Raw genomic sequence first — 13171 nt, 5'->3', positions numbered from 1 at the left:
TACAGTACGATTTGAATACTTTAGTAATTTACAATGTGCTTCCTTAAGAAACAATCTTTTTTTTATATGCTGCTCATTTCCCATTCATATTACTCCAGGGTATAGGCCTACTCAATCTAGTGACTAAACATTTCTGAAGACATAAACATTAAAAAGATGATTGATCGGACAGAATACCTCACAAAAACACCAGTCCACAGATGCATTTGGCTTTAACAGATATAGAGCAGAGACTGGCCAACTCAATCACAAAAATATCTGACACCCAGATTAGAGATTTTGTATTATTATTATTTATTTGAAGATTATTTGGATTTAGAGATTATGATACAGAGATCAGTGTCCAGTGGGTCAGCGGAGCTGCAGGGTCTGTAGTTATATCTTCACAAGAATAACCCAAGTCAAATTCAACATTGTGATACACAATAATTCCAGATGGAATGTAAGCTCCATAAGCTGATAGAATTCGACCTTTGATTTTCAATTTATTTCTTCATCTTTTCGTCATTATTTATGTGGGATATCCATTCACATTACATGTAGAAAATATTTAGATATTTAGAAAACAATTATAGCTCCCCCTTCCTTCTTGTTTTGATTCTTTGTAATGTTAAGATCTTAACCTTTGATATGACATGAGACCTGAGGTTCTCAGGTACCCTCAGTTAAAACAAAACAATGATTGTCGATAGAGAATACAACCAATAACAGCGTACAATATTAAATATCTAGGGTTTAAATAATATCTTGAAGTTTGAGATGTTATCAACTTTTAGCTAATATCCAACAACGTCCTCACTTTTTTAAATACACACTTCTAATAAATGATGGGTAAACAACGTCACGATGCAGATAGGAACAAAGAAGTGTGGGGAAAGTCTAACAAGTACATTTGGTGAGAGACAGAGACAATATACATATCATATACAATATACAATTCACAAAATGTACCATGAAAGTCTCACAGAATATTATTACACTTGAGTTTTATTAACCATATAATCCCTTAGACATCCACCAGGTTTGTTACGACTGCAGCACTGTATATGATATCAGAGATGTCTCCCAGGGATGTCTGTGGATGTGCTGGTGTCTGGTACTGCATTTTGCCTTGGCTCTCCCAATAAGCTTGCTGTGACTGCATAGGGACCACCTGGTCCACCATGGAAACATATCTTCCTGAGTGAGCACACGTGGGCTTTGTTGCCACTGACCGCAATGCTAGCGCTGAGGTGAGACCTTGATTGAAATAATCCCTCCAATTTTTCTGAAATGGATTGTCCTGCTTATGACCTGAAGGGAAGGTCAGTGAGAGAGTCCCTGGCTGCTGTGGCTGACTTGGCGTCCATGGCAAAGCTTCAGGCAGGTCGGGGGACATAGGAGGAGGCGGCGGTGTGGGCTGAGGAGGAATCAGGGACCAGGAGCCCATGTCCTGCTTAAGCCATCCTGGTCTGACCTGCCGATTTCCAAGTGAAGCACAGTGCTGACTTTGTCTGCTCCACATCCCTGGTGTTACCGAAGGTGTCACATTGGAGTTAAGACGGGGAGGCTCACTTGATGGCAGGGAGGAAAGTCTGGAGTCTGCCTCTGGACTCTTTCTGACAGACTTACTCAGTCTTCCACTCTTAATACTTCGTGCACGCCTGTTTTGGAACCAGACCTGTGCAGAGAAGGAATAGGTGGATTGTTATTCAGAGGAAGCTTACTGCTTCTGTCTTGTTTTTTGGTTATCATCTAACATACAAAACAATGAGCCATTTAAATGTATATTTACACATTCAGAATTACACATAAAAATACACTAAGAATATCAAACCTGAATTTTGCTCTCTGGAAGTAGAGTTATGGCAGCCAGTCTCTCACGCAAAGTGATATCTGGGTAAGGTGTCGCCATAAAGGCGCACTCCAACTCGGATAATTGAGCACGGCTGAATATAGTTCGTTTGCGTTTCCTTTGGACTTCGGGCAGTCCTTTTTCGGGAACAGGAAAGGACAGTCCTTGTCCCTCTACAGCATCTGTAAAATCACATTGTTATTAAAAAGTGATTCCTGCAGTCAATTTTTGAAAAACTTTTCAACCACAAGAATAAGACCTACCTGAGAATTGCAGACACTCCTGATTAAAATCAAATGCCATGGTGTCTTCTGTGTGTTTTTGAAAATATGTAGGTCTACACGTACGGTCCACAAACAATGCCATTATGATCACAGATCAAATACGAAGGACTTAAGGATGTCCACGAGTCCGTGAAGATTTGCGCAATTTGGAGAACACGTCCTTAGCTGAGCGTAACTACTAGTGAAATGTTGTGAAGCTTGTAAACGCCCTCCTGTTTTATTCACACCCGTTTTCTCCACCCCTCACGGCCATTCTAGGAGGTGTTAACATCATTGTCACTGGTGGTGCTACAGGTAACAGGTGTCTGAACCATCCTGCTGATCTTGATGTATTTCCCGGGAATTGACAGACGGACAAAAAGCCTGCAGCCTTTGATCCCTCCTATGTCTCGTCGTCATGACGCGGAAAGTCTTGGAACTTCCAGTTAAAGGATGAGCGGGGATGTCTGTTGTGTCAGTGTTTCTTTTTGTTTCATCGTTAGAGTTGCAGTAACTGCAAAAACATGTTTAACCCATCAAATTAAAGCACAGGAAATGTATAGGCAAATTTTACAGGCACGTCTTTTATTCCTGTGTGGGTATCATGGTCCATGGATGATAATGAAAAGTGTCTTATAAAATACCTATATTCTGAAATTAAATGTTTCGTTTCAGCAAGACAATACAGAAAAATAAATAGCCTAAATAATGTATATTCTGAATGGATGACATGCCATATTCTTTAAAATCCTCCTCTCTTTCATTCTGATATTCTAATATCCAGGGCAAAAATGTATCTCAGGGATGATATTACTTCAAGGGATTAAATGCGGTGAACAACACTGCTTCCAAGTCAACATAATTTCAACCCGAGATTAGTTTAGTAATCTGTGTGTTCGTAAACCTCATCGCCATTCAGTTCATTCAACTGAATAACGTTGTGATAGCCAATATACCATGGTTTCAGAATGTTAGGCGCTGTTCTACCAATCGTAAGCTAGTTCTACATCAACTGAAAAAAAAAAAACATTTTGTTAGTTTGAGAAACTTGACTCGAGGGTAGCCTATTATGGGGGGGGAATCATAGCCTATATTACAGACTACATTTATTAATATTTGTATTTCTAATGTTCATTTATTCTGAATACTTCAATATGCTTAATGTGTTTTAAAGAAACTGTCTCCGAAGAAGAGGGCGTGGTTATTCATGAGTGCGATTTATGGATGTTTTCCGGACTGATTGATGTCTCTGTTCATTTCCTTACTTGATGGCCGTAGTAGAATACACAAACTCCCAACTGGCGGTGTCATTAGTCGCAAGACAGCCTAGTTAGATGACAAACTGTCCCTCGTCACATCACGATCTATGTATTTTTCACCAGATCTGTGACGAGAAACACTGGGATAATTTGGAGACGCATGCGTCAAACTATTTAAATGTATGCTTTTATCCATGAACCTCAACTACAATTTAAAAGAAACTTACAAACTCAATATTACTGTTCAGTGCTTTAATTTGGGAAATGTGGTTTTAGCAAAACAGTACATTATCACAACAAGGCAAGCACTAAACATTATTAAGGAGTCATGCCTTCGCAGCAGTGCTACATTAATGCACATCCACTGAACTGCATAGTCTAATACAGTCCACATCCCTTAGTCCTCCACGGTTACATTCCCATTCTCTTTATCGACCTGTCCTGTTCATCATCGCAATTATCCACATAATCTCACCAATGTTATCTCTGTCCTCACCAGCTTTACTTATATCTGTACTTCCTCATCAGCTGCCATCATAGATATTGGTGCTGATATTTGTTACCAGAGCTTTCCAGCTAGTTGTTTTGACACAAAATACAGTTGTTTTATCAAATACAACTATTGTCATTAAAAGTAGCATCAACTATAGGCTTTTACATTGCCATCTGTTAAGCGCTTGTTTCCTGGTTATTCTCTTTCTTTTAGAAATTGCACTTGCAAGGATCAATTGAAAGGACTTTGGTGAAGGAAAACACAGAGATTAATGCTGAAAGAATCAATTAATGCTGCCACGGACACTGAGGAATCTCATTCAAAGGTCCTCAAATGGTTGTACAAGGACTGCACGTAGGTGAAAATACACATAGGATCAGGCTTGGACCCCATGGCAAGCATGTCGTCTACCTCAATAAGGCGCCAGCAGTCAGCCAATTTCCTGGGAAGAGAGTTATTGGAAGGGGTCAGACAGATAGAGAATAGAGAACACTTTTAGCAACAATTTTATAGGCTATGTGCCTCCTTCTCTCTCTCAACACTTACTCTGCCAAACTGAAAGCCAGTTGCAAATTCTTCCTGGGGTTAGTTGGGCTCAGGGACTCATACTCAAATTCAGTAGGGAAGAACGAGTGCACCAGAGCACAGAAGGCCATCCCATCGCTCCAACTGTTTGAGAAGTTCTGTATGTCTATGTGCTGTTTGTAAGGAGGAGGGCAGAGGGCATAATACTGGTTGTTACATTGAATGTTCTAGGGTAGCAAGATCAATAATGTCAAATACTTGTACTTACAATTAACAGTTATGTGCAGTAAATGTTCAAGTGCAGAAGTGAAAACTTTAACCACTTTGATCTTGAGGACATTGAGATTGTATTTGAAAATATGCAAATAAAAGAAGATTGGAAAATAAATTCCAGTGTGTCTTACCTTGTACCCAATAGTTTTGGATCGAACCCATTCCAGTAAAGTCAGTTTTATACTGCTGGCACTATTTCCAAAGCTCTGGGAACGGGTCAGTTTGGGTTTTGTGCTTACGTGGGTTTTCGCCAGTCTGCACAAAGTAAAAGATTTCATCTGATTTTAGAGATGTTTCTTTAGAAAATAATTTTACGCTGGAATACAAGCTGTGGTAATTTTGGATGTTTTATTTTCAGTCAAGGCAATATTTTTGATCTCTCCTTTGGAGTTGTTGGTCCTCCTCTAAAGCTAATGTCAGATTATCACAACTCTCTTTTTCAATGAAAAGGACTGGGTGAAGCAGCACACAAACTGGTTAACCCTTATTCATCCAAAGCATAGAAAACATGTAAATGGTCCTTTAAAATAGTTCACTGTCATTATGGTGTCCTGGAAAATGTGGTCATTCTGCATTTTGGCCACTGGGGGGCAGTGCATACTTATTTAGAGCTGCCTCTGACTTCTCAAGGATGGTTTGTTTGGCTTGGGGCCCCAGGTGCCGCATTGTTGGCAGAGTATGAGATCGCAGCAGATCAGGCTTCTTCTCTGGAACAATGGCAAAAGGGTTTCCTCCTCCAAAATCAGTCCTCCTTCACATACAGATGAGATGAAAGAACATGAGTTGTCTCTAAACTTGAACATGTGTGTATACTATATTGCAAAGCATTATTCAACAAACCTTTTCTCTGTTGATGGGCTAAAGTTGGACAAAGAAGCAGGAGCATTGGAGAGTATTGGTGAGGGTTTGTCTGTATGTGTTATAGCAAATGACAAATGAAAGTGGTGGAAGCATTAGACTTTGGACTATAATACAGTCTGAGCAGAATTTGAAACATATTCATTCTGGAAGACACCAAGAGACCACTGATTTACTAACACCAGACCTAAATTCTAATTGGTCGTTACCTGGCAATTTTGGCAAAGCTGAGCTCCTCTTCATTAGACCTGGGCTCCATGGTTTTGCTGTTGACAGTAGAATATGATATGTTTGTGGGACTCTATTAAGTACTATAAAGTAACAAGCATCCCAAAATATGACTGAATTAATAGTAGCCTAGTACTAGTAAACGTTTTAAAATCAGGGAGCAAGCAGTACTCTCTAAGTACTCAAATCACATATATTATTTATAACGGAATGCCTACGTTGCTATTTACAAGGTGGTATTAAATAGCATTAAAAGCACGTACTATATACGTCAGGGTGTGTAACTTCCTCTTTACAACACAACGGCACAAATAGCACCTTCCCAAAAAAAAGGCATGTAAAATAGAAGCTAGAATTGATGTGTAGTGTAGTGATGAGTGTCCACTTACCAGTTTTAGTAGGAGACTCAGGAATTGTTCTGGGAGTGGGACCTCCAACATCAGATGTGGATGGGTTGAATGGTTTCCAGGGCACTGAGTTGGGGGATGGAGGTTTCATCGGGGACTCAGATAGATGTTTAGGAGTAGTCATGGCGGTGTCAGGTGCTGTTGGGCTAAACGGCTTCCGGAACATTGCGTTGGGCGACTGAGGCGTGAAGATGCTCGGTCGGGGCACCAGCTTCGGGCTCCTGGTGACGGCTAGTTCTGTGGCTCTGCTAGTGGCTGTGACAGACGTGGACAGGCTTGTCAGGGTTCCATGCTGCTCATTCACCTTTGATCTCGCAAAACGAGCTTCTGGTAAGGCCTGTAAGTGACCTTAAGGAAATGAAGGAGAAAAGGTATTTCAGAGGGCCACTACAGAGTTGTTCAACATACCTTGTGAGTATATGAGATTCTATATGTTTCTATTATAGATGTGTATGATGTTTTGGTGTATGCTTTGGCTTATACCTATGTCTCTCTCGTGTCCATTCTGGGAGATTGGCTCCATGTTTGCTTCATCATAGACATCTCCCTGAGGAGCAGAGGACAGAATGACCATGGAGTAGAAGGCAACACAACCGCGATACTGACGGTAATGCTTGGTGACACACAAAACTACAATTCCTTAAGAAACTGTTGTTAGACAGTCTTAGATAATACTTGCCCATTTTAAAGAAAGTTACAAACTCAGCAGATGCACATATGCTACTATATGGTATAAAAGTTAATATGTTCCAAACCTTTGCCCATGCTACATCCCCAGATTCAAAACAAAAATAACACAATTATTGATATATTTATTCCATTTATCAGGCCAGCAGGCATACTGTATTCTAGTCATCCGTCTGTCAAGGTGGCGTTCTACATGTCAAAATGTTTGTGTGATATCTCCCAAGTGACTTGACTTCATCAAAACTTGCACAGTTAATCACCACAATGGTTAGATTCACTCTTTGGGTACTCAAGGCCATGGGGTCCAGGTCAAGGTCACATTCTCTTTGAGGTCGAGATCTAGTTCACTCCAGGGCGCTGCAGGTTAAAGCAGGCGGAGGCATACTCAAATTTCATTTTCATTTGGTATGTCTTAGTCTATTATTATTAGTCCCGCAAATTCAACTTACGTCCTTTAGTCCATCGAATTCATTTTTAAGTTCAATCTTATGTTAGTGGTTGATATGACATATATAGTATGTTGCTTGTGTCTTTTAGACTGTCTCATGTCTGCATGAGGTTTGAGAGTTTATATTCTGCTCTACTTTCATTAGGTGGAAACCCCCGTTGGTTTAGGAAATATGACATGAGTCCATTTTGAAAGGTTTCAGGGAATCAGGACTGGGATCCTGGCTTTCCATTCGGTTAATAATCTGTCCCTGTCAACCGCTACTTTTAGATGCCGACTAGAAGTATCTGGGTGGCAGGGAGCCATGGTTAGCGTCAGGGGAAGGTTTGATGAGACTAACATTTCAAACCGGACATGAGCTGCTCTACGTGACCTAGTGACCAGATGTAACTTTCTCTGCAGTGAAGATCAAAGCAGAACTGTAGGAAAAGAATGTCTCTGTCTGTGTACAAGGACAGCTGATGCCCATCAAATTACACAATGTCTGCATTCATGCCCATCAATGACACAATGTCTACATTCATTATTGGTGGCACATCTTGAAATATGCGGTTGCCCTAAGTATTTGTTCAAATATGTGGTTTGGGGACAAGGAACTAATGAGTCTGATTGAGTTGTCATAGGCCAGACTCACCTAGATGTCCTTTCAGGGAGATACTATGGGTCTATCCATTTGCCTCATAAGTCACCCGCCCGAGTTGGAAAGTGTAAATTACCCAGCTTTCTTGTGCCATTTCACGGAGGCACGCCCCATTTAACTCGGAGCTCTTGATGGTACCCCGAGTGGCCGTATGACCTTACGACAAACATGGCTGCACCCATAGTTGAGATGAGATGACATATTTTCTTTGTATTTGTACTGTGTTGGTCGTTTTAATGTTGATGCAATGCTCTTACACACTAGATTACATTGCTGCTTCAATCCGGTCACCAATTCTTGCTGCACGTGCAATACAATGTAATGATTTGTTTTCAAGCCGTTTTACTAAAGAGGCGAATGTAGCACAAAACAATAACAATGAGTAGTCTGCTAATGCCCCTCGTGGCTCGAGAGAAACGCGACAGAACTTGTTGAAATTGAAATAGGCGAAATTGAGTTACTAAAAATTTTTTTTATTATTAATTCACATTGACCATACCCAACAAGGGAGAATGAGGGACGTGTTCTCGTGTTCTAGACAAATGTCGAGCACTAACGAGACAGCTGCTGCCCTGGTGGCATGTTCTTCCCAAAAAGACTACAAACCCCAGCGTTCGCGCTAGTAACTCATTCATACATGTCATACGGGTGGGCGTACAAGACTAATGGATAGCCCCACTAGTCTGGAACACCATAGTTCACTAACGTTTCCATTGGTCGGCAGATTATCTGCCAATCAGTGACGAGAGGGGATGGCGATATAGTTTCGAAATCGAAAAGCCGTCACCATGCTGGTGTTGGAAAGGTTTCACAAATGTGAGCGTGAATAGAGTCTGGACAAAGTGAGTAAGTTTGGTTTTAACCAGGCTAAGTCTTAGGATGGTGCATACAACCTCTGGAGAAAAAGAGAATTACAGCTGACAAATGTCCATTAAAAAAAACTTCCTACTGGGACAAGCCGCAAACACTTGTATATTTCTAGACTTAGTCTATTTTAAAATAGCCATCAACCCTGCATTGATATCTGTCTAACCCTATCCCCATATATAGCTTTTGCAATGAGTTAATGACTTTCCACTAGCCTTTAGCTCTGCTTTCCTAATGGGATAGCCAAGAGGGATGCCAGTGAAACATTAGCCTCTGAGCGAGGCTACAAAAGTGGCAGTGCCTCTTCCACAGACTTTCCTTCCTTATGATTGGATTTAGTCGTTGCCTTAGGGAGGGAAACTTAGACATGAACAAATGGATTGATTCCTGAGCTACTGTGGCAATGAAATATACCCCTCCTCTCATTTAACTACATATGTTGGATGTTAGGTTGAGTGCTATTTTCAGTGATGGGATATTTTTAGATTTTATGCAGATGACATCAGCTTCTAGGCATGCTGGGGGGTTGCGTTGTTGTGAGGGCTGTTTGGGGCCAAAACAGAACAGCTGGCGACCCCGCCTGTGGGTGGACAAACCATGGAAAACCAGCCTCAGCAGTTCATGCAGACACTTAAACGTGCAACAGGACACTCCCCAGTGAGTCGGGCAAGGTAGTGAATTTCTTACTGCGGCTCAAAGTGTCGTTATCATGAAGATCTCGACTGAGTCAAAGCTGAGGAAGTATTTTGAGCCATGGTTGTTAATGCATGTAATAATAAGCATCTGGTGAATCATTCAGATGGATTCCAAATGTATCCATCTGATGTCACTGAGCAGTGGGGGCATTACCACTATATATCTAGTACAGACACAACACAGTGGTACAGATGCAAGAATTTAATTTAAATCAATATCCATAGAAAAATAGTGATGCCATAATATTAAAGTAACAATCATTTCACAAAGCAGGCGGTGGTAGCGTAGTGGTTAATGAGCTGGGCTAGCATGCAGTAGCTTGAAAAGTTGTGGGTTCAATTCCTGGCTTCCACCTAGTGCCCTTGAGCAAGGCCCTTAACCCCAAGAGACTCTGGGGACAATGTAGTCCCTTGTAATAGAAATGATGTAAGCCACTTTGGATAAAAAGTGTCTGGTAAATGTAAATGTAAAGCAGGGCACAGGACAATGCTGTTATGAAATCACATTACTCACATGCAAAGTACAGTGGAGCATGCAGGAGTGAGCACTGACTAAATCTTGAGGGAAAACGCAATCAATCAGACCCCCTAAAAATACTCGTGGCCTTTTGTGGGCCTGAGAGGAATGGCGTGAGGGATCAGAGTGGGCCTCCAAACCTGCGGAGGAGGAGAGGGACAGGGAGGGTGCCGTCCGCTACATCTGCCCACCCCGGCACACAGAAGCATGCAGACCTTGCCACATTCCACTGGAGAAGCCCACTGTTGCTAAGATTACGGTTGGCCCTACAGCCCTCAGTAATATCACACCACAACTGAAACAGATGCTCAAAAGTATTTGCGTATAGGCACATATATATAAATATATTTGTTTCATCTATTTGTGCGCGTTTAAAGTAGGGTACTGTGGAAGACAGGGTTTGTGATTAAGTGTAACAGTCAGACCTTAGATTTCAAGTGCATTCCATCGAACACACTTTTGTATGGGCATGTGGTACTGCGCATATGTGTGTTTATGTGTATATGGGCTGTCGTGGATGAAGCCTTGGAGTTGAAGTCCCTAAGTCGCGTGCAGAGCAGTATTTCAGTGCTAAAAAAAAGGCTGAAGGGTCTTCCCACGGAGTCTCAGGTGCAACATGCAGCTCGTCTCATAAATCACAGAATGAACGTGACTCTGTCTATGAGGCTGAATTACCAGGATTTGCTATACACATTCGTCACAGAGAGATGATGGATGAATGATGGACACTGACAGCATACACATATGTTTGCCTGCATGCAGATGTGAAACTGTGTGTGTGTGTGTGTGTGTGTGTGTGTGTGCCTATAGCTGCAGCTGTGTTTGTGTAAATTAAGCTCCTGGACACACCCTCTCATCTGATATCGTTCCACACATCTGAACTCGACAGGTTCAGATAGCAATAACGGTTAAACATTGCCTCACTCTAGAAAGAAAAAAGATTCCACAACGCAGAGGAACCTTTGATGTATCCTCCTGGAAGCCTTGTATCCTCCAGGAAGGTTGTTGTGGCCATAAGAAGCTGTTAAATGGTTCTAGGTATGAACTTTACAGGATCTAAAAACAATCTGGATAGTGATGGTAAAAGAGTCTGGATAGTGATGGTTTACTGTGAGTGGAGTGTGAGGACTGGATGGTGAAGTTACAATGCAAGCATGAGATGGACTTCCTCTTGATGATGTGAAAATAACAATAAAGCACGCACATCCAAGTTCTAAAATTGGGTGCTGGATGTAATGGGCATAACAAAATAAGTAAAGGAAGTCCGTCACACCAATAGCTCCAAATATTTTTTTTACTATGTAACGATTCGGGCGTTAGCCCTTCATAACGGGCTAACGCCTGAGACGTTACATAGTAAAAATTCTATTTGGAGCTATTGCTGTGACGGATTTACTCTTGATGATAACACATGCATGGGCCAATTTACTAGTGCATTTGGGGTACATGCATATGCAAAATGTTATTAAGCACTAAATCTCTTACTTTGGACAAGCACTAACCGATTACTCACGTTTGACTCTGGGAAGACCCTGGTCTCTGCGCTGGAGACGAAAGCCTGCTGTGTAACGTATGAGCAGGTCGAAAGAGAGCCACTGTCCGAATCATGGGTAGAATCAGAACCACAGCCAGCAGAGGAGTTGTAAACAGAGCCAGACGCAGCTTTGGAAAATGTAGCTTCATGAGTAGATCCAGAGGTGGCATCATGGAGAAAACCAGGGGTGGGTTCAGGGGGCGTACCAGGCGTTGGATCTTGGTCAGCATCAGTGGTTCTGGACTCAAAGATAGAATCAGTGGTCGAGCAATGAACAAGACCAGCAGTTGACGAAACATGAAGAGAGCCAACAGTTGAATCAGAGAAAGAACCAGCAGAAGAATCTTGGACAGAACTAGCCACAGAGTGATGGACAGAACCAGACGTTGAGTTGAAGACGGAACCAGCAGTTGAAAAGGAGACAGAACCAGGAGGGTGGTTTGCGACAGCATCAGGGGCCGAGTCTTGACCAGAGCTAGATGTGAAATCAGTGACCGGAGGCTGAGACTCCGTTGCACTTGAGCTCATCGGAGGGTAGTGCACCACTGACACGGAGCTCCTGGCGGCCTCAGAGTGCGTCTCGACGCTTCGGTGGCTCTCCTCAGTGTGCTGACTGGAGAAGGAGCGCGTGGCCGAGGTGTACTGGACGTCGTTCGACTTGGGGACCTTCTGCTCGATGCGCAGGACTGGCATGGCCTCCACCTGCTGCGTGAGCTCGTCCAGCCGGGCTCGCAGGATGGGCACCTCCTCCGCCCGCCGTGCCAGCTCGTCCAGGCGCGCCCGCAGCTCCTGGTTCTCCTGCTGGAGCTGGGCTACGGCCTCCCGCAGGGGCCCGCTGACGTCGCAGGCCTCGTCCAGGCGCCGCTCCACCGTCCGCTTGAAGGAGCCCACGTCCACGTGGATCTCGCGCACCACGGCCATCATGGTCCGCTCCAGGCGCGCCAGAGCGGCCGGCGTGTCCTCACCGCAGCTCCCCAGCATGGCAGCCATAGTCTCCATGAGTCTGAGCCGAGAAGTTGTCTCTCTCTCTCTCTCTCTCTCACTGTCTCTCTGACTGCTCCAAATCCCTGGGTGCCTGTCTGTGTGTGTGTGTGGGTGTGTGTGTGTGGGGAGCGTGAGATGAACACACTCCTGGTAACCCCGTCGGTCCCCCTGGTGATTGTGTGTGCCTGTGCTTGACACTCACAGACATGGAGCTTCAGGGGTTGAGCAAAGCAGGCAGGGAGGGGGGGTTGGGCACGAGAGGGGGAGAGGGGGGTGGGGGAGGGCGAAGAGGTCACCATGTTCTGGGGTCCTGGGGTGGGGTTATTTTTGGACAGGGTGCTTGTCTTACAAACTCAATGTGGTGGATTTGGGACCGACTGACTGACAGAGACAGTTCCTATCCCACTGAGCTCTCAGAGGATGGCATATAAACATACTCTCCGTCATGACTTTCATCACCGTGTTTCTGGAAGGCAGAAAATAATCCAGTGGTTTCAAATTAAATGCACAAGTGATACTCCGAGACCATGAGTAACAACCCTAATGTTCGGGTTAGTTAAGGTAAACTGTTCAAATATGATAGATCAACACCCTGGTTATACAGAACACTACAAACAGATATTTGAAGTTGAAGCAAAATTTAGGATTCAAGATTTTAT

At 43.2% G+C, this 13171-nt stretch overlaps 1 protein-coding gene across 1 annotated transcript; it reads right to left on the bottom strand.

Moving 5' to 3' along the window:
- Nucleotides 1-3593: 3593 nt before the first annotated feature.
- On the bottom strand, nt 3594-12783 carry LOC143112885 (uncharacterized). The gene is made up of 9 exons (XM_076275287.1): nt 11508-12783; nt 6624-6687; nt 6123-6488; nt 5715-5771; nt 5488-5557; nt 5249-5398; nt 4779-4902; nt 4396-4547; nt 3594-4291 (listed from the first exon to the last, which is right to left on the bottom strand). Exons 1-9 carry the CDS (start codon nt 12525-12527, stop codon nt 4165-4167), a joined length of 2130 nt encoding a protein of 709 aa, XP_076131402.1. The 5' UTR covers nt 12528-12783; the 3' UTR covers nt 3594-4164.
- Nucleotides 12784-13171: the final 388 nt, after the last annotated feature.

This window comes from Alosa pseudoharengus, unplaced genomic scaffold, assembly GCF_046254945.1.
Source record: "Alosa pseudoharengus isolate Yale_2024_CS ecotype anadromous, Long Island Sound unplaced genomic scaffold, YU_APseudo_1.1 YU_APseudo_1.1_scf_8, whole genome shotgun sequence".
Lineage (NCBI taxonomy): Eukaryota > Metazoa > Chordata > Actinopteri > Clupeiformes > Clupeidae > Alosa > Alosa pseudoharengus.
This window is presented reverse-complemented; position numbering and strand designations above follow the sequence as displayed.